The 21,619-nt window shown below is 38.3% G+C and overlaps 1 protein-coding gene across 1 annotated transcript in view; it reads left to right on the top strand.

Moving 5' to 3' along the window:
* The window catches only part of EXOC4 (exocyst complex component 4), an 808,787-nt gene that overhangs the window by 724,204 nt on the left and 62,964 nt on the right, over window positions 1–21,619 (top strand). Inside the window, exon 15 of the mRNA XM_017532629.2 lies at window positions 18,557–18,698. Within this exon, the coding sequence (XP_017388118.1) occupies window positions 18,557–18,698 (142 nt within the window). The remainder of the gene's footprint in view (window positions 1–18,556; window positions 18,699–21,619) is intronic.

Here is a 21,619-nt window from a genome sequence, read left to right as displayed (position 1 = left end):
TTCTAGAATCACAAATAAAAGCCAGTTAAGATCTACATTTGTTGTAATTTAGTCTTTTAACAGAGATTAGGAACTCTGTATGGCACCTTCCAAAAATCCTTGCTTTAGAAGTTGCAGCATTGCATTGAAGGTGGCTCAGAGATTCTTGATGACCCTTTATCTCACTCCTTCCTGCTCAGGTGTTCTCTGAGATTTAAGGTGCCTCAGTCAAAAATATCTCAGGAGTAGAAGGTTACATTCATTCATCAAGGCTCAGTTGGGAAAATAGAAACCATTTTAGGTATTTCAAGCAAGAAGGAACTTAATATAGGGAATGAGATGTTTTGGAAATTGCTGAAAGGGCTTAGACAGCAGTTGGAAGGGTACAAAAAGCAAGGAATCTAGCTGCTGCCTTTCAGGAAGATCAGGAAATGCAGCTGGGATTTCACCTTCCTGCTGCCAGGAAGCAGCTGTCTGCAGGAGCTCTTCTGGAAGCTGCTGAAAGCTTCTGATTGGCCAGCTGCCTGAGCATCTTTCTGCCACTGTAAGAAGAGAATCCTGCCTTCCCTTTCTTTTTGACTTACACATCTTTTGGGAGTACCTCTCAGTGGCAGAATCCAAACCCCAAACCCCTTCTGGCAAGAAGTTGTAAGTGTTCCTATACTTCCAGGAAAGCAGCTAGAGGTGACACTGAGTTGCCAACAGACAAGGGCACAAGGGTATTTTCCCATTTCACTCTCTACGGTGAATTTAGTCTAGAGTAATAGGAAGGTAAACATATTTCCCAGACAGCAGATAAAATAACATAAAATAACAAGACTCCTGTGGTAGCAAACAAAAAGCATCTTTCCAAAATAATCCTGATTCAGCTGTTTTAAGCCTTAATGGAAAACCTGATTGTCAGTGTTTTTATGTGCATATTAAAATAATTTATAACCCAATTTCTGTTTCTTCAGGTGAAAACAACACAATTTCTATCATTTCGGGTCAAAATTTCATAGGTATCATAATGTCTGTTTAGATTCAGAATCACTACTGTCTTAGCTTTACCACCAGGAATCACACTCATGTAATCTTCCCTTCTCATAGTGCTTCTTTGGCAGAAAGGAAATAAACTGTGGTCGGGAAATAAATGCTGACTCCAGACCCTGTTTGAGTAAGGCAGACATGATCTCTCAGTCACGTGAACAATTTCAAGGCTTTGGCGAATATTCTTTGAATTCCTAAACTAACCCCTCAGTTCCCTTTGTTAAAGAACCTATCTTGGCAGACATCTTTTCCTTGGAAGCGGGGTGGGGGGGTCCCTGTCATTCCTCAAAATAATGTTAAAAACACTGCTTTATATCTCCTTCCAAGCTGCTCCTCAACGTCATTCCTGGTTTTCCTTCCAATCTACCACCTACCTCATGCCTCCTTGAAAGGCCATCTCTACCACTGAACTGCCAACTCTGGAGAAAGGCATTCTCCCCCTTTTATGTATGAAAAGGTAAAATTTGAACCTGCCCTCTGCCTTAATCCCTTTTCTCTCCTGCGTGTTTTCACTGATTTGAACATTGCCAGAATCCTGTGCTGTTCTCATATTTCTATGATTCCTTATTTTAAGTTCAAAATGTCATGATCATGATCTTTACCCAGTGTATATGTTTAAAGTATTAATGTATCATTTTCTTTCTGGCCATTAGTCCCATGAACAACTAGGCCCACAGATCTCAGATTTCTTGCAAGGTTTTTCCAGGAGTAAGGGGATGAGTCTAGGAATCTCATTCTTCCAAGATCCTTACCAGGGAATTCCACAACAATCACTTTGATTTATTGAGCACTTACTAGGTGCCGATTATTGTTCTAAATGTTTTATGTGTTTTATCTCATTGAATCTTTTCGATGATCCTCTGAGGCTGAAGATGTAGTCACTTTGATAAACAGGTTTACCGATTTGCCCAAGGTTATCCAGTTACTGAGTGATTGAATCATCATGTAAATACTACTTTCCAGGCCAATCAAAAAGAAATGGTTGTCAATCCAAAAGAAATGTTGTACATAGGAATTTGGTTCTTAGTTGATAGAATACTCATATCCTTTTACTTAGAGAAAGATATTTGGATTTCGAGGTAATATCCTGAAATATAATCAACTGACAGAGAAATGACTGCTTCTCTATATAGCTTACTCTCAACTGGCATAAACACAGATTATTAATCTTTTACTTTAAAAAAATTGATTCTGGAAGTATCTATATGAACTGTTCATTATTCTAGGGATTATCTGGCAAAACTGGAACAGATGTGTGAATAGTATTCAGGTGTTACTAATGTATAAAGATGGAAATATAGTCGTATATTATTAACCTTCACAAGGCATTCATCAATATGTGTATTGCACCAGCTCATCAATTCAGCCTGCACAGGGACTATCTGACACCAGAGAGATTAAAGGAGAGGTACTTAACTATTATCTTTGCCACATGCTAAGAAGTGGCCACACTTGTCCTCACTGAGTAGAAATTGCCTTAGCAAGATTTACACTTGCATAGTCTGTAGCATGTGTCAGCAAGTTAATTCTCTGTCTCTTTTTTACTTCTAACATGCTTCAGAGGAGCCCCTACCAATTACATGGATAGTCACGGTGATAATCTATGTGCTGGATGGCAGAGTCAGCTTCTTCTTCCAGATAAATCAGTTGTCCAGACGTTATTCACATGGCAGTAGGATCAGAGTGGCCATGACTGCTAAGATTCTGCCTGTTTTCCTCTGCAATCTCAGTGGCTCTCAGGTTTTATCATTAAATGTGTAAAGCTAGTGTCATTGTTCCAATCCCCACATAAAACTGTACACAGAGTAAAAAATACTGGATTTTTAATTTACAAGAACAAACATTCCTATTAAAAAGTAGGCAAAGGACATGAACAGATATTTTTTGAAAGACATGCATGCACTCAACAAGAAAAAAAGCTAAATATCACTGATCATTAGAGAAATGCAAATGAAAACCACAATGAGATACCATCTCACACCAGTCAGAATAGTTATTATTAAAAAGCCAAGAAAATAACAAATGTTGGCAAGGTTGCAGAGAAAATGGAACACTTATACACTCTTGATGGGAGTATACATTAGTTCAACCATTATGGAAAGCAGGGTGGTGATTCCTCAAACAGCTAAAAACAGAACTACCGTTCTACCCAGAAATCCCATTACTGGGTATATATCCAAAGGAATATAAAGAGTTCTACTATAAAGACATATGCATGCAAATATTCATTGCAGCACTGTTCACAATAGCAAAGACATGGAATCAACCTAAATGCTCATCAATGACAGATAGGTTAAAGAAAATGTGGTACATATACACCACAGTATACCATGCAACCATAAAAAAGAACAAGATCATGTCTTTTGTGGGAACATGGATGGAGCTGGAGACCATTATCTTTAACAAATGAATGCAGGAACAGAAAACCAATACCACATGTTCTCACTTATGAGTGGAAGCTAAATGATGAGACCTCATGGACACAGAAGGGAACAACAGACTCTGGGGCCTGCTTGAGGGTGAGAGGAGAGGGAGGATCAGAAAAAAATAACTATTGGGTATTAGGCTTATGCCTAGGTGACAAAATAATCTGTACAACAAACCCCCATGACACAAATTTATAACAAACCTGCACATGTACCCTTCAACCTAAAATAAAGGTTTAAATTTAAAAGGTACTGGGTTTTGGTTATTAATTCAACACCTTTAGTGAGGAGTAAGAAGAGGAAGAGGAATTGCCATGTATTAGCAATTGTGTGTCAAATCTGTTCCAAGTCTTTATATATTTTCTCATTTAATCATCAGAATCCTGTGAATTAGGTAGGATGATCCTCCTTTCACAGGTGGGGAATCTGTTATAGAGAACTTCTTCCAAATAGTATAATATATAAGAAAGTCAGAAATATGAACACAGGTCAGTCCACCTCCAAAGGGCCACCTTCCTGTTTACTATACTTGGTACTTACCCGATGGTTTCAGAAAACACATTATGTGTTGAGGATACAAAGATAAAAGTGAGGTTGTACCTGCTATTGGTTAAAAAGTGTGCTAGTCTGTTGTTGCATTACTATTAAAAAATACCTGAGGCTGGGTAATTTGTAGGAAAACAGGTTTTATTGGCTCATGATTCTACAGGCTGTATAGAAAGCACAGCACCAGCATCTGCTTCTGGGGAGGCCTCAGGAAGCTTCCAATCATGACAGAAGGAAAAGGGGAGCAAGTATCTCACATGGTGGGAGCAAGAGGCAGGAGATTCACACACTTTAAACAACCAGATCTTGTGAGAACTCATTCACTATTGTGAGGATGACACCAAGCCCTAAGGGATCCTCCCCCATGACCCAAACATCTCCCAGTAGGCCCCACCTCCAACATTGGGAATTACATTTCAACCATGAGGTTTAAAGAAGACACATATCCAAACTATATCAAGAAGGTAATGAATATTTCAACTTAGATCCAAATTTGTGAGTGATGCAGCTGCCTCAAAAAGAAACCCATGAAATACAGCAACTGGAAAAAGTTAAGTTGAAGACAAACTCCATCTGGGACTTCCAATTCAACTTCTTTAGTTATATCCCTACTTACTTGCTGTGTCATATTGGGAAGTGTGCTTTATTTCTGTTTGGTTCAGTTTCGCCATTGTAAATGGTCCTAATGTTTCCGATTTACCCACTGAATAAGCCATTCCTTAAGGCTCTTTGGAAGATTTACAAATGCTTAAGCTACAAGGATCCTATTTGAACACATAGACAAATGTTCTCTCTCTCCTGTGTAACATTTTTGCCTCTACAATTCCTCAAACCTTAAATCTGTATCCCTTATTCATCCAAAATACCTGGTTAAGTATTTGTTAACACCTTTAGATGCTCTTTGATGCAGGGTTTTACAGAAATACAAAAGGCTTACAAAGTCCATGGAAATCTAATATAGCACTGCAATAGTGCTTTTCAACAGAAGAACAGGAGCTGTTCTTTAGCCTCCACTTCCCTACCCACCCTGTTTCTCTTTCATATCTGGCAGGAGCTGGATTGGCCACACCATACGCCTTTTTAGCAGATGATGATTTTTTTTACCAAGCCTTAGGGGGGATTATTTGGAATAAAGGAAAGATCAATCTTAATGTTTCTCCCCAGGACTGAAAGAGACTGAGGTCTGTACTGTCAATCACAAGGTATAAAAATCATGTGTCTATGCTGGTTTGCACTGTATGCAGATAGGACCCCAAAGCTAAATGTCCTGGGGGACCTGGGACTTGCTCAGCCTTGTTACCATCAAGCACTGTTTCCTGAGTAACCAGATGCAGTTTTCTCACTACAGAGCTGTGCAGTGTGTAGTGTGTATTGCTGGCCCAGCACTGGCCTCATATTCTGTGGTAGCCTAAGGGAACGACTCTCCATTTGTACTTTGGCTCTTATTTTTGTTTTGCTCATCAGAATGGGCCTTCCTTGAATCTCCTTTGTTCCTCCTGTCTAGTTTGATATTTGGAATAATTCTTCCATTTCACCTGCTCATACCCTTCCTGGAGCTTCAGTTTCTTACCCTGAAACAGAATAATGTTCCAGGCGAATGAACTATTTGGAAGACATTAAGTTAAAGGCATTGTGGAAATATAATGTAAAAAAAAATGATTGTAAAACTTTTTGATTTGTCCTTAACTTGAAGATAAAATTCAACAAACATTATCAGCAGTCTACTGAGGGTAAGGAAGAGCTACACACTGAGAGATTCCAGGAAGAAGTAGTTATTGTTTTCGTTATCATAGATCTCACAAGCTACTAGGAATGCTGTGGGCACATACAGAGCAAGACGAAATGTGCTGAGTCTGTAGGAGAGAGCCAGAGTGCTACTGGGGTTCGAAGGATGGCCCTGAGCTTTGTTGCAGGCACAGTGCGAGGTGCCACATCTCCCATTTGCTCCTCACAGCAACTCTCTAAGTTGTATTGAGGAAAATGACACTTAGAGTTAAGAAATTTGCTCTAGAGGCAATAAAAAGTAGACGAATAAATTCTATTCCTCTGGGAAGCAGCAGGAAAGAGTATGGTTTCATAGAGATGAAAATTTCTCCTAAGCAACAGAGTTTGGTTTTTACTCTTTTGGGAGGCTCATAATAATATATTCTCAAACAAATGTTGAAAAATCTAAGACATTAAACTGGTCAGTGAATGGAACAGGCATATCTTTTCTTCCCCAAAGAGTTACTGTTTGTAGTCAAGGTAATATAAGGTGTTTCAGAGGAAGCATTCTAAGAAACACTAAGAAGCTGTATTGTCCATAGTCTTATGACCAGTAGTTGGGGGAAGGTGTAACACATGATCATTTAAATAACAAACAGGACTGCATGTAAGAAAGTAGGTCTCTGCCTCCTCTACCCAAATATAAAACGTTCCCTCTGTGAAAGTTCATTATACAAATTGAGTCATTCTTGTTATCCCTACCTAAATCAAACTCAAGAGGCCAGAAGTAAAATCACTCTGTGTACCTTACACCTGCTCCAAGAATTAAATGTTCCACAAGCCTGGCTGCTGAAATGGCCTGCTGTAACTCTTAAGACCAGTTTTACCTAGTAGCTGCCGAAACGACCTGCTGTGACTCTAAGACTGGTTTTACCTACCACCGTCACCCCCAATCAGAGCTTGACAGTTACCAGAAGCTCCTCTAGGGCCAGTGAGCTTTCTTTTAAAACAATATGTAACATTTGTCTTTCTCATATGACTCCCAGCCTTCTCTTTGTTCTTTGGACGTGTCACAAACCACCCATTGTGTGTGCCCAGACTGCAATTCTTACTTTCCAAATAAAATGTTTTAAATTTACACATTCATCTCTATATTTTGTATGACTTCAACACCTCCATATTCTGGAAGCATTTTTTAAACATAAATACATTACCAATTATGTGACTAGACCATAAAAAAGCACATATAATTAAGACACCTTCCCCCTCATCCTCCAGTTCCCCTCATTCTTACCACTTTTTTTTCTGATAATTTCTTCCACTTTTCCCCATCCCAATTCTTACTAAATCCCTTTCATCTGCCCTTCTTCTGCAAAAGTGGGCAAAAGAGAGAGAGCAATGAAAAGGCTGGGGATTATTCCTTCGTTATTGAGATGTAAAAGGATTCGTTGGTTGGATGCTGTGTCTCAGAGTAGGCTTTATCTCTGCAGCTTCTATACACACGTGTATGCGTGTGCAGGATGTAATCTGACTGATGTGCAATCAGAAGGAACAATATCAGTGAGCATGGTCGTTTTCAAAATCATACACACGTGTATGCGTGTGCAGGATCTAATCTGACTGATGTGCAATCAGAAGGAACAATATCAGTGAGCATGGTCGTTTTCAAAATCAATTGACTTTGCTATTAACAGTCCAAACCTAAACTTGCTGGGGTCCATGAAAAGAGGTAGTTATTATTTGCAGGCAGAAGAACTGTTGCTTCTGAAATAGGAAGCAACATGAAGAGAACTTTCCAAACATGTTTCTTAGATAAGGCCCGTTCTTATGTAGAAACATAGAAGAAGAACTTAAAACTAGATCATAGACGGTTTGGAAGATGGGAAAGAACAAGTGAATACATGAATTGCTAATAGTGGCAGAAGCCGAATACTTCTGGGAAGAGTAGTAGCTTTGGAAAATGGGACTCAGGAAAGAGTGATCAGAAAGAGTTACCGTGAAATTTTAGTTTGGCGTAATGATCAAGAGAAAAGGACATCTCTATGCCAAGAAAATTCAAACCAGATGTTAATAAGGTGGCAGTTACTTTAGCATGTGAAGATCACCCCTCCATTCCAAAAGCCGGTAGGCTTCATAAATACATTAGCGTCTACAGTGTACAAAGCACTAGGATAAGGAAAGATTAGTTTGTGTATGTTTGAAAATAATTCAAGGCAATAAATAAAATGTAGGGACAGTAGTACAGAGAAATTATGAAGACTGGGGGTAGAACTAGTCGCCATTGAAGCTCCAGCTTGGAACTGGAGCATTATGGTATCTGACATTTAAATGTGACCCGAGCGTTAGGCTTGATAGCAGCATATCCCTTAGGCATTTAAGGAAAGGAAAGACATTAGATGGAGGGGCCTTCTGTCACTGTCCTCACTGACTTTGTAGACCCTGTGAATTCGTAATATCACAGACCTAACAAGCACTCGCTATTTTTATTTTTTTTCAAGTGCATTTCGTTTTGTCCAGGCAACAACATCAAAGGATTTCAGAATTGTCATAAGACCTAGTAACATATTGCTGTAGGAGTTAGGAAGGTACTGTTAATAGTTTTCTAAATAGGGAAACTGAAGATTAAAAATTAGATAATTTTGGGCTAGGCACAGTGCCTCATGCCTGTAATCCTAGCACTTTGGGAAGCCGAGGTGGGAGAATTGCTTGAGCCCAAAAGTTTGAGACCAGGCTAGGCAACATAGCAAGACCTTTTCTGCACAAAGGAATTTAAAACTTAGCCAGGCATGGTGGTGCTCGCCTGTAATCCCAGCTACTTGGGAGATGAGGTGGGAGGATTGCTGTCTTACAAACAAAGAGAAAGAGAGAGAGAGAGGAGGAGGAAGGAAGGGAGGGAGCAAGGGGAAGGAAGGAAAGAAGGAAGGAGAGAAAGGAGGGAAGAGGGGATGAGAGAGAGAGAGGAAGAAGAAAAGAAAGAACTTCCTTTTTTCCAAGTTAGAGTGGAAAACTGGTGTCTTTCACCTCTGTACAAATAGGAAGATGATTTGGAAATCATTATTATACTAAAATTTGATCTTCTAAAATGTTTTCAATGAGAAAGTCTCATGGGATTATTCTTCACCGTCTGTCTGTATCTTCTAAAAAGTTTGAATTCACAGTATTAACCTTTCCTTTCCTGCCGAGATAACCATCTTTCCCTTTTCAATTTATCACTTTCCTGACAGCTGATACCAGTCTAAGCTAATATTGTAACAATTTTAGATAATATTGCAGATGCACAAGGACATCCTCATATGAATCAATTAAAGAAGTCACAGTAAGTTGCCATTCAAAGTGTAGCAGCTGCATCCTTGAAAACAGATGCTCTTCTGGGTCTGAATGAGTCTAATTTTAACTAATTTTAAGACCTAAACAGATTTCAGTCTGGTTAATATTAGGATGTGGAACCACTTGAGACATCCTAATGTCCTCGTCTGATTACTTCTCCATGACAGCTAGTATGTTGGCTTTCCTTGAGAGATGCTGGGTATTTAATGCCAGGCATTTATATGTCAATAGTATAGAGAGACCCCAAGCCGTGGCTGCAGCAAAGTGGACTGACAACTCATGAAATTAAAGTGGCTTCTAACAGCAGCACGATTTATAGGGAAAGAACTTGGGGTATAAGGATTCACCAAAATTGCTTTAAACTATATTTCTGTTAGATTCCTAAATCTTCAGAAACTAGATATAATGAACTATTTTCCCATCCCTACTCCCTCTCTAGTTTATACTCAGGAAACTAAGGAGAAAGAGTTGTAAATGGAAAGTTGTTTCTTTTTTCTGATCTTTCTTTAACAGACTGTCATTGTCTTATTCTTTGTCATATTACATTGGTCAGTTTAATTAAAAAGGCATTGATTGAGCTTCTGTAATGCCTGTGGTCTTGAACATGGAAAAATACATATAATACATAATTCCTTTACTGAAATAATTAATGATCCGGAAGGGAGATATAGTTAATGGAATATAACTTCTGTTCTAGAATTGAGAGGGGTGAGGGAACATCCAGAAGAGCCACTGACCCTTCCTGAGGAATCAGGAAGAACTTTCTGAGCCAGAGAAGGCATGAATAGTTTTAAGAGTAAGAGCCATCACAGGTGTAGAATCATGAGACAGCATGATATGTTTAGGAAATTTGCCTTAAAAGGGTGGTAAATCAAAGGGTCAGGCTTGGATAGGGATATGTTGGAGAGAAAGAAGAAAGTGCTAAGAGATGGAGAAAATCTGGAGGATTGGACAGAAATAAAAAATCGTGGAAAGCCTTGCTAAGGAGCCTAGATTGATCATATAAGCAGTGAGAGACATTGATGTTATTTATGCAAGAAATTGACATAGACTATTTTGCATTTGGGGTAAATAACTTTAACTCATATTTAATTAGATAAAAGGGGGCCAGGTAAGAAGCAGAGATACCAGTCAGGAAACAATTGCAGTAGTCCATGGAAGAGATGAAGTTCAAATCAAGAAAGTGGCAGTAGATGTAGAAAATAAAAAATTGGCTAGATGCAGTAGCTCATGCCTATAATCCCAGCACTTTGGGAGGCCAAGAGGGTCAGATCACGAGGTCGGGAGTTCAAGACCAGCCTGGCCAACATGGTGAAACCCCGTCTCTACAAAAAATACAAAAATCAGCTGGGCATGGTGGTGCATGCCTGGAGTCCCAGCTACGTGGGAGGCTGAGGCAGGAGAACTGAACTACTTGAACCCGGGAGGTGAAGGTTGCAGTGAGCTGAGATCACACCACTGCACACCAGCCTGGGTGACAGAATGAGACTTGGTCTGAAAATCAAACAAACAAAAATAAACAACAAGAAAAAATAAGTATTAAGAAAATATTTTTAAATAAAATTGGAAAATTGGTAGAAATTAGTCTTTGCTAGAGAGAGTGGAAAAATTACACTCATGTTTGCAGCTTAGATTCCAGATTGATGTATCACCTATAAAAAGAGAATTCAGGATAGAGAACAGATGCTAAAGAAAGATAATGAGTTTAATTTTGAAGACATCGCATTTGAGATGCCTATGGGATGTACAGGTAGCAATATCTTGCAAATTGTTAATCAAATAAGATTTAGGAGTAATCATTTTATGGATAGCAGTGCAAACAATGAAAAGGGATGAGCTCACTCAGAACATAATGGCAAGTAAGGAAGACCACTAGAGGAAAAGTCCCCAGAAACACCAGCATTGTGGACGGACTGAAGGAAGGGGATTCAGTGAAGGAAACTATGGAAGAAATGTCAGAGAGATAAAACAATGCCCAGAAGAATACGCCATATAAGCCAAAAGAAGATGATTTCAAGAAGTAAAGGGCCAGTGAATTCAGAGGTAGCAGAGGGCCTGCATGAGATGAGGACTGAAGAGCGGCCAGTGGATTTGGTAATTACAATATCATTGATGGCTATTACCAGAATAGTTTTCAATAAAAAGGTGAAGGCAGAGTCAGATTGTGGCACACTGAAGAGTTAATAGGAGGTGGGTTGGGAGAAAGTCAGTGTTGAGATTCTTTTGAAGTCTTTGTTGAAGACTAATAGGGAGCAGGTAGAACAAAGGGCCTGAGGAGAGAACATCGTGAATTTGGAGATATTGCTGAGAAAGGCAAGGAGCTAGCCAAGCAGCAGGGAAAAGATTGATAAGTGGTACTGAAAGCTTTTTTTTTTTTTTTTTTTTAAATTAAAATCCAGAAAATTTTAGTGGTAACAGTGTATACTTTTTTGTCTTTTTAAATTAATATATCATAGCTCTACATATTTGAAGGGGTACATGTGACATTTTGATAAATATATACAATGTGTAATGATCAAATCAGGGTAACTGGGATATCCATCACCCCAAACATATATCTTTTTATGTTGAAAACATTATAATTCTCTTCCATCTATTGTGAAGTATACAATAAATTATTGTTAACTGTAATCACCCTATGGTACTATCAAATACTAGAACACATTTCATCTAAGTGTATCTTTGTGCCAATTAACACCCCCCCCCTTTTTATTTTAGCTTCTGGTAATCACCGTTCAGCTTCCATGAGATTCCCTGTTCAGGTCCCACATTTGAGTCAGAACATAGGATATTTGTCTTTCTGTGCTAGCTTATTTCACTTAACATGATGACCTCTAGTTCTGTCCATGTTGCTGAAATGACAGGATTTTATTTCTTTTTATGGGTGAATAATATTCCATTGTGTAAATCTACCACATTTTCTTCACCCATTCATCAATTGATGGATACTTAGGTTCCCATTTTGGCTATAGTGAATAGTGCCGCAGTAAACATGGGAGTGCAGATATCTCTTTGATATACTGATTTCCTCTCTTTTGGATATACCCAGCAGTGAGATTGCTGGCTCAAATAGTAGTTCTATTTTTAGTTTTTGAGGACCCTCCGCGCTGTTTTCCGTAATGGTTGTACTAATTTACATTCCCACCAACAATGTATGAGCGTTCTTCTTTCTCCACATCCTCACTAGCATTTGTTTTGTCTTTTTTATAGTACCGTAGTCATTCTCACTGGTGTGAGATGGTGCCTCATTGTGGTTTTGATTGCAGTTCCCTAATGATTAGTGATTTTAAGCGATTTTTCATATATCTGTTGGCCATTTGGATGTCTTCTTTTGAGAAATGTCTGTTCAGATCTTTTGCCCATTTTTAAAATCAAATTATTTGTTTTTTGTTTTTGCTATTGAGTCCCTTATATATTCTGGTTATTAAGTATATAGTTTGAAAATAGTTTGTTTTATTATATACGTTGTTTCTTCTCTTTGTTGATTGTTTCTGTTGCTTTGCAGGAGCTTTTTGGCTTGGTGTAATCCCATTTGTTTTTGCTTTTGTTGTCTGTGCTTTTGAGGTTTTTACCCAAAAAAAAAAAATTGTCCAGACCAATGTCCTGTAGCATTTCCCCAATGCTTTTCTCTAGCAGCTTCATATTTTTTAGGTCTTACATTTAAATCTTTAATCTATTTTCGGTTGATTTTTTTAATATGTTAAAAGATGAGGATCTAGTTTTATTCTTTGGCATACATATAGCCAGTTTTCCCACCAGCGTTTATTAAAGAAACTGTCTTTTCCCCAATATGTGTTCTTGGTGCCTTGTCAAAAATGAGTTGACTGTTAAGTGTGTGGGGTTTTTTCTGGGTTCCCTATTCTGTTCCATTGGTCTCTGTGTCTGTTTTTTATACCAATACTATACTGTTTAGGGTTACCATAGCTTTGTAGTACAATTTGAAGTCAAAGTAGTGTGATGCCTTCAGCTTCCTTCTTTTTGCTCAGGACTGCTTTAACTATTCTGGGTTATTTGTGGTTCCATTTGAATATTAGGATTTTTTTTCTATTTCTGTAAAGAATGTCATTGGTATTTGTTAGGGAGTGCATTGAATCTGTAGGTTGCTTTGCGTACTATAGACATTTCAATAATATTAATTATTTCAATCCAGGGGTGTGAGATAGCTTTCCATTTTTCGTGTGTGTCTTCAGATTCTTTCATCAGTGTTTTATAGTTTTCCTTGTAGAGGTCTTTTACTTTGGTTAAATTTATTCCTACGTTTTTCTTGTTGTAAATTGGATTTTTTCTTTCTTGATTTCTTTGGTAGACTGATTGCTGTTAGCATCTAGAAATGCTGCTGAGTTTTGTTTTTTGGTTTTTGTTGTTTTTTTGTTTTCGGTACAGAGTCTTGTGCTGTTGCCCAGGCTGGAATGCAGTGAAGCAATCTCAGCTCACTGCAACCTCTTCCTCCCAGGATCAAGTGATCCTCCTGCCTCAGCCTCCTGCATAGCTGAGATTACAGGTACCCGCCACCATGCCTGGATAATTTTTTATTTTTAGTAAAGACAGGGTTTCGCCTTGTTGGCCAGGTTGTTCTCAAACTCCTGGTCTCAAGTTATCTGCCCACGTTGGGCTCCCAAAATACTGGAATTACAGGCATGGGCCACGGCGCCTGGCCTGATTTTTGTATGTTGATTTTGTACCCTGCCACTGTACTAAATTCATTTACCAGTTCTAAGAGTTTTTGGGTGGAGTCTCTACGATTTTCTAAATATAATATCATGTTATCTGCAAACAAGGATAATTTAATTTCTTCCTTTCCAATTTGGATGCCATTTCTTTCTTTATCTTACCTAATTGCTCTAGCTGGGATTCCAGTATGTATTGAATAAAGTGGTAAAAGTGGGTATCCTTGTCTTATTCCAGAACTTAGTGTAAAGCTTTCAGTTTTTCACCGTTCAGTATGATATTAGCAGTGGGCCTGTCATAGGTGCCCTTTATTGTGTTGAGTTATGTTCCTTCTATACCCAGTTTCTTGAGAGTTTTGATCATGAAGGAATGTTGAATTTTATCAAGTGCTGTTTTTTGGCATCTACTGAAATAATCATATGATTTTTGTTCTTTATTCTGTTGATGCAATATATCGCATTTATTGATTTGCATATGTTGAACCACCTTTTCATCCCTGGGATGAATCCCACTTGATCACAGTGGATGATATTTTTAATGTGTTGTCAAATTCTATTTACTAGCACTTTGTTGAGGATTTTTGCATTTATGTTCATTAGGGATATGGACCTGTAGTTTTCTTTTTTATTGTTTTGCTTTGTCTAGTTTTGGTATCAGCGAACAGTATGTCTTTTGTTTTCCCGTCAAATCATGAGTTGTAGAATTGACTCAATGTTATATTAGTTTTAGGGCAATTATAGTGAAAGAAAAGTATTCAATGGAGTTGAGGTTTTTGGTCAAAGAGTAGCTCAGGGGATCAACCATACAATCCATGCTGAGGGTCCTATGAGGGACTTTTTCTGCCAGGAAAAATGAAGGCATTACAGCATTAAAGTTATAATGGAAATGAGGGTGGGAGAGAAGTGAAAGAAGAAAAGTTTTTGATTTGAGAATATGATATTAGAATTTAAAATTTCAGAGGCTGAAAGGATTTAACTTGCAGCAAGTTATTAATATATTTTTTAATTTGCAGTGGTTTAAAGAGGTGTTTTTCTGTAATAGATGGAGTGAGCAAGGGAGAGAATGGATTTAGAAGTTTCTGCTGATTCGCCAAAAAAGCAGTGTCTGCTCCAAAGACCAACGTTCAGCTTCCTTTTATGGAACAATGTTTAGGTAGTGCAGAAAGCCACGATCATCCTGCCACAAACAGCTAGCTAGGTGACTTAAAGATGTATGCTTGCTGGGCACGGTGGCTCACGCCTGTAATCCCAGCACTTTGGGAGGCCGAGGCGGGTGGATCACGAGGTCAACAGATCGAGACCATCCTGGTCAACACGGTGAAACCCCGTCTCTACTAAAACTACAAAAAATTAGCTGGGCATGGTGGCGCGTGCCTGTAATCCCAGCTACTCAGGAGGCTGAGGCAGGAGAATTGCCTGAACCCAGGAGGCGGAGGTTGCGGTGAGCCGAGATCGCGCCATTGCACTCCAGCCTGGGTAATAAGAGCGAAACTCCGTCTCAAAAAAAAAAAAAAAAAGGATGTATGCTTTATGATGTTCCCCTCCCTGTGTCCATGTGTTCTCATTGTTCAACTCTCACTTATGAGTGAGAACATGCAGTGTTTGGTTTTCTGTTCCTGTGTTAGTTTTCTGAAAATGATGGTTTCAAGCTGCATCCATGTCCCTGCAAAGGACATGAACTCATCCTTTTTTACGGTTTTATAGTATTCCATGGTGTATGGTTTCCAGCTTCTTCCATGTCCCTGCAAGGACATGAACTCATTCTTTATTATGGCTACATAGTATTCCTTGGTGTATATCTGCCATGCCTATCAGGCGGGTGGGGGAGAAGGGCAAGGGGAGGGAGAGCATTAGGAAAAATACCTAATGCATGTGGGGCTTAAAATCTAGATGATGGGCTGATTGGTACAGCAAACCACCATGGCACATTGTATAACTATGTAACAAGCCTGCACATTCAGCACATGTATCCCAGAACTTAAAATAAAAATAAAAGATGCATGCTTTATGAAGTGGTCATAGGAGGAACAAGGATATGAAGAAAGATCTGATGTCACCCATCCCCATGTCTTCATCAAGTGCATGTCTTCGTCAAGTGATCAAGTACTAACATATTTAAAGCCTAACACGCGTGAGCTCTGCTGATATGAAGAGCAGTACCAGAGATAAATATAGAACAATGTAGCCACTAAAAGGTTTTGTGTGTGTGTGTGTGTGTGTGTGTGTGTGTGTGTGTGTGTGTGTGTTTCTAGTAATTTCATACCTTAACTATAACCTCCTAAGCAGATTGTGTTAGCATTGCTTTTTTGTAGATTTTTGTAGATTTTCATTTGACACTGAAGAGCTAGTTAATTGCTGTCGTATTGTCTTTGTTTGCCATGTTTAATATTTCTTTGCTCAGTTTATTCCTTCTTGTTAAGAAAACTGTACATTTCAGTAAGCCCTGAGGAGCTCACAAGCCAGCTTTTTAGTAGAGCTCTGGGCATAATTTTTTATGTTGCTTTAATAAAATGTTATGTTTATGGTCAAGTGAAATATACAGTGTGCTGTTACTTGAAACTACTTTTACCTCACTCATTCTAAGTTTTGCTTCAGCAGCTAATCTTCATAGACTTACTCTACTTAGATTTTCTTTTTAATTTGTAATTTGACAGTGGTCAATTGCCACATGATAAAATTATGTATTTATAAAATAGGAAAGGGGAATTTTTTAAGTTTCTTGGCGAGATTTGTCCAGAATGCCTTTGGTGGAATTTGGTCAATTAGTACAGCTTTGGACCTCAGACCAGGAGTGAGACTTCAGAGTCCAACTTCTGCTGCTTCTCATTGATATGTAGATAACTCTCTATGCTATAGTCACTGTCACCCAATAGAGGAATTGAAGGGCTAAAAAGCCCTAAAATGCTTTGAAATGTTATAGTTGTATAGTTGCTTTCATCTAGCCTGTTCCATGAAAACATTGCAAAAGCAGTGATCTTGCCTTGCAATCAAGCAGCATGATTAACGCTAACTTTAGAGAGAAGATGCAGTATCATTCATCTAGGCTCCAGCAGATCAAGTTAGTAAACATCTAGGATGATATCAAAGTTGGCAATAATTTAAAATCTACATTGCTGCATTCCCTTCCTCCTCACCCATCAGTTCCCTTGAACAACATTCTTTTTTTTTTTAATGTTTGTCATGTTATTTTAATTTATTAAAGTCTGGTTTCACACAGGAGGACTTAGCCTTACATGTTATAAGTCTGGATTGTCTATCCAAGCCCTTTTCTGGACTTAGCAAAGCTTAGGAATGGATACTGTGCTGAAAGCCTGTAAGTGTAGACACTACGTTCTACAGCAAGACATTAGCTCTCTACCCTATGAGGTGAATGACCTTATGAGTTAAGTGATGCGTCACCAATTCCCATGTTCCCTAAGTCCAGAGAGCCTCTTTCTTCCGAAGGATTCTCTGAAAAAGAGAAGGATTTTCATACAGAAAAGCAAAAAAAATCAGAAATTGAATCAAGATGGATGGAGTTATTTTGTAAGTATATGTTATTGTAATTGAGCTTAAGACCTAACCTGGACAAATCATTTGCAAAAGAAGAATAATAATTGCTCATGTCTCTTGTTTATATTAAGTTTTATATGTTGTTACTCTAAGCGTTTTGCCTGCATTAATTCATTTAACCCCATGATGTAGGTACTATTATCTTCACTTTACAAAAGGAAATAATAAGGCAGAGAAAATTTAAATAATTATCTCTTGGTCACATAAATTAAGTGCTGAAGCAAGGACTTAGAGCTTAAACTTTGAGGCTCTAGAGAGCTAAGACAACTTTTGAGTGAGATTACCAAATTATTGTTGATTGGTAATCTCTAAGAAATTATGAGGAAACGGGGATACAATGGAAGTTTAGAGATAAATGAATATAGTTCACATTTTTGTTGTTCAGCATTTTTTTAAGAAAATGTCTAAGCGGTGCTAAATATTTTAACAAATTGTTTTGGAAATATATAGATGGCAGCTTTATCAAATTTTCCAAAAAGACCTTTTTAGGGTTTTTAGTTGGCCATAAGCTATATGTGAGATGAAGTGGAATATTGCACACGACCATATCCACCTCCCAGAATTTAGGGAGTCGTAAAGCATTATGGCATCTAGAAAAAGGGAATCGATCATTCTCTGTAGACTGTTCAGGCCCTTTTGTGGTATTCTGTTTTGTCCTGAGGTCTGCATTTCAAGGGAAATATAGAAAAATTTGAACGTTTTGGTAGGTAGATTTTGAGAATCATAAAATGATTTAATTCAATCATTAGAATGGGTAAAGAACCGTGGACATTCCACCTAGAAAAGAGAGGACTTCAAGGAAGCCAAAAGAGGTGTCTTCAATACTTGTAGTACTGACACATGTGGGAAAGATTGCAGTTAGGTAAAATCAGAGTCAATGATTACAAGTTAGTGAAGGCAGATATTGGCTTGATGTAAGATGATCAGATCTTTCGGAGGTGGAACATGCTGCCTCAAAAGGTACTGAATTTTCTTTCACCAGAATGTGGACAGCCACTTGAAGGTGCACAGAAGATGGAGGTATAGACCAGATGGTTGGGCCACGTGTCAGTGAAGGCCTCTTCCAGCTCTGAGGCTCCATTTCTGTAGGAAATTTTCAATGGCAAAAACCACAATTACTTTTGTACCAACTTAAATGTTATTCTATGAATTGATTCAAGAGAAGCCACGGAGGTTCTGTGTGTAATCAAATATAGAAATAGTCTATCATGTCTTGGACTTAGTATTAGTCAAAGTAGTAAAAATAACAGGATGAACAGCCAAATAATATGTCATTTCAAAAAATCTGTGGGCATCTAATGACATGATTGGTGTTTAATCTTTCAGCGCTTTCTCCTGCTCAAGACACCCACACGAACATGGATCTCCCCCCAGTGTCAGAGCAGATCATGCAGACTTTGAGTGAACTTGCAAAATCGTTCCAGGATATGGCTGACCGCTGCTTGCTGGTCTTACATCTGGAAGTGAGGTATGTTACAGTCAAGCACAGGACCTTGCAATTTGAAGGCACTGTGGTTCATGAATCAATTGCTTATTTCTGGGGAGTATCACCATAATTTCTGGCTCATACTATTGAAATTAGCCCTTTTTACACTGAAAGTGATTTTTAGCCGTATTCAGTGACGACTTGAGCGCACAGTGTATTGTGAGTGTGATGATTCAGAGCTGGCATGGTCTATGAAATCAGGTCACCTGGATTGGAATGTCACTGTCAACTGGCGAGGTGGTCTTAGGTCAGTTAATTAACTTTACACACCAGTTTCCTTATTTTAAAAATGGAAATGGTAATTTCTAACTTGCAGAGATTTTATAAAATTAAATTAAATTAAATAATTTAAATTAAATAATAATTAGCACAATGCCAGCCACACAGTAAGTGCTCAAAATGTGGTAGCTTTGCTATTCTGGTGACTTTATTGTGATTGATATTTTTACTAAGGTGCTCTGCTAATCAAGAAGGGAGTCACATTTGAATAAGTAGAGGGAAACGTGTAAAAAAATTATACTAATATATTTTAGTTAACCCAGTATATCTAAAACAGCATTTCAGTAGGCAATCAACAGAAGCGATTGAGGTATTCAGCATTTTTTTTTTTTTTTGCACTACACTTTTGAAATCTGCACATCTTATACTTACAGCACATCGCAATTTGGACTGGTCACATTTTAAGTGCTTCGTAGCTACATGTGGCCAGTACTAGCATACTGGGCAGTTGCCAAGGATGGCTGGGGTTGACTAGGAATGGGATTTTTTTTTTAAGATAAAATGGTCAGAAGAAATGTGGCAAAGTAACAAGAATGATCCATCTGTACAAAGACCTAGAGGAAGGGAGTTTCAGACAGAGGTAGGCACACTCACAAAGGTCCTGAGACAAACTCAAGCTTGGAAGTTGTAAGAGCAGAGAGGAGGCTGATATGCTCGTAGGGTGATGAACAAGGTGGGTGGGGAGGACTGAAAGAATAAGGCAAAGGAGACAGGCTGGACCAGGGTCTTACAGACCAAGTGAATTGTTCAGATGTCATAGAAGCCATAGAACGGTTTTAAGAAAGGGAGTGATATCAATCAATTAACATTTTTTAAAGGTCACTCTGGCTCTTGTATGGAAAAGGGATTGCAGGAAAAAAGATGAATGGAAGCAGGGTGACCCATTGAAACCAACTCTGAGCATCAAGATGACAGAGGTGGATGTATGAGAAGTATAGGATTTGCGACATATGCTGAAGCTAATGAAGTTTGTCAATAGACTGTATTGGACACGGGCTGGTACGGTGAGAGGAAAGACTCAAGGAAAGCAACTAGTTTGGGCCAGAGCTACTGTGTGGATGCTAGGGCCATTAACTAAGGGGAGAAAGACTGAGGGAGGAGAAAAGGAGAAAGGTGGAAATCAAGAATGCCATTTAGAGATGTTCAGTTTGAGATGCTTATTGAACAACTAGGTAGCGATGTCAAAACTTCAAGGTCAGAAAGTGAATGATGTGGTAATAATTCTGTTCTGAATTGCTTTGGAACATGATTAACATTGATAAAATATTTTCTTTTCATTCAGCATCTATATGAGATTTAGGTTTTAAAAATGTAAATAGGACTTTGTTTGATAGGTGACCCCTGGGAATATGTTTGGACTCCAGTTAAACTTGGGTTTCTTCCCAGGGTGACTCCTTGTGTGTGCGTACCATTGCCCAGTGAGTTACTCCTTACTGCTTGTGAGAACCTTGTGAATGGAACGCAGAAGTAACATTGCAGCTTTAGAATCTACGTTACTCAGCATTATTCCTGATGTTATTTCTCACATTAAGCTGTCCAGAAATAAAGCTCTTTCTGTATATTTTCTGATTTGTTTTATAATAACTTTCAGATTTGGTGTCTATTTATTTACAAGTGGACAGTGAAATAAATCAGGTGTTTTCTATGAATAAATATATCCAATAGATGGAAGGAAATGAAAAACGCCAAGTAATATTTTAATACCGCTGTTGCCTGAGTTACAAAGGAAAACAAGGGAATGCCAAATTAATTACTATCACAACTCCTGGAACTTATGCTATTGATCGTCTACTTATATGTGTTCTACATGTGTAGTTAATTCCAAGTGGAATGTTTGCAACATATTTGAGTAAGATCATTTAAATCCTTAACCCCTATTCTGCCCTTTTGATACACCTTGGCAATGCTCATCTTAATGCTGAACATGCCTTAGTCATTAATTTACAAGAAACTATACAGTGCTATAACACCAGTTGCTGTATCTTCTTCAATATTAGTCTAAAAGCAGAAAAATGTCATTTTTAAGAATAAATAACAAAAAAAAAAAAGACTGAATTTTAGAGCCCTGGATGTAGAAATTACCTTTTCTTGAATTTAACTCAGAACACAAAACATGGGGTTTTTTTTAATTAAATTTCCTCACTTGCTCTATAACATGCTTCCAACACTCAGGCTGCTTTCTTGTGAGTATGCTCCATCTTGTCTGTTCCTTTTAAAGTACAGTACATAAAACTAGCAGAATATACCACGTAAGGCTCAGACAGTCAATGTAGACACACTTACTCTGTCCTGGTCATGTCAACAATTTTGTTTTCAGTTTGCACAGTGACAATACAAAATGAATGAGACAGGTTTCATGCCAATGTAGTATAATAACTCTAGAATACAGGTGTTTGCTGAGTGCTCTGGGTGCATGACTACAGAAGAGACCATCAAGCGGCCCTTCCAGGTGTGCCTTGTTCATTGCTATGGCTGGCCCCAAAACCTAATATATCCTGCTGTATATTAGGTGCTCATTAAAAATGTGATTAAGAATTACCTGGTTTGAAACCAAACCCAGATAAAATAAGTGCTACTTTCCCAAACAAAACCTGTTGTCTTTGAAGAAAACAAATTGGTTTGCA

This window comes from Cebus imitator, unplaced genomic scaffold (genome assembly GCF_001604975.1).
Source record: "Cebus imitator isolate Cc_AM_T3 unplaced genomic scaffold, Cebus_imitator-1.0 Scaffold77, whole genome shotgun sequence".
NCBI classification, from domain to species: Eukaryota; Metazoa; Chordata; class Mammalia; order Primates; family Cebidae; genus Cebus; species Cebus imitator.
This window is presented reverse-complemented; position numbering and strand designations above follow the sequence as displayed.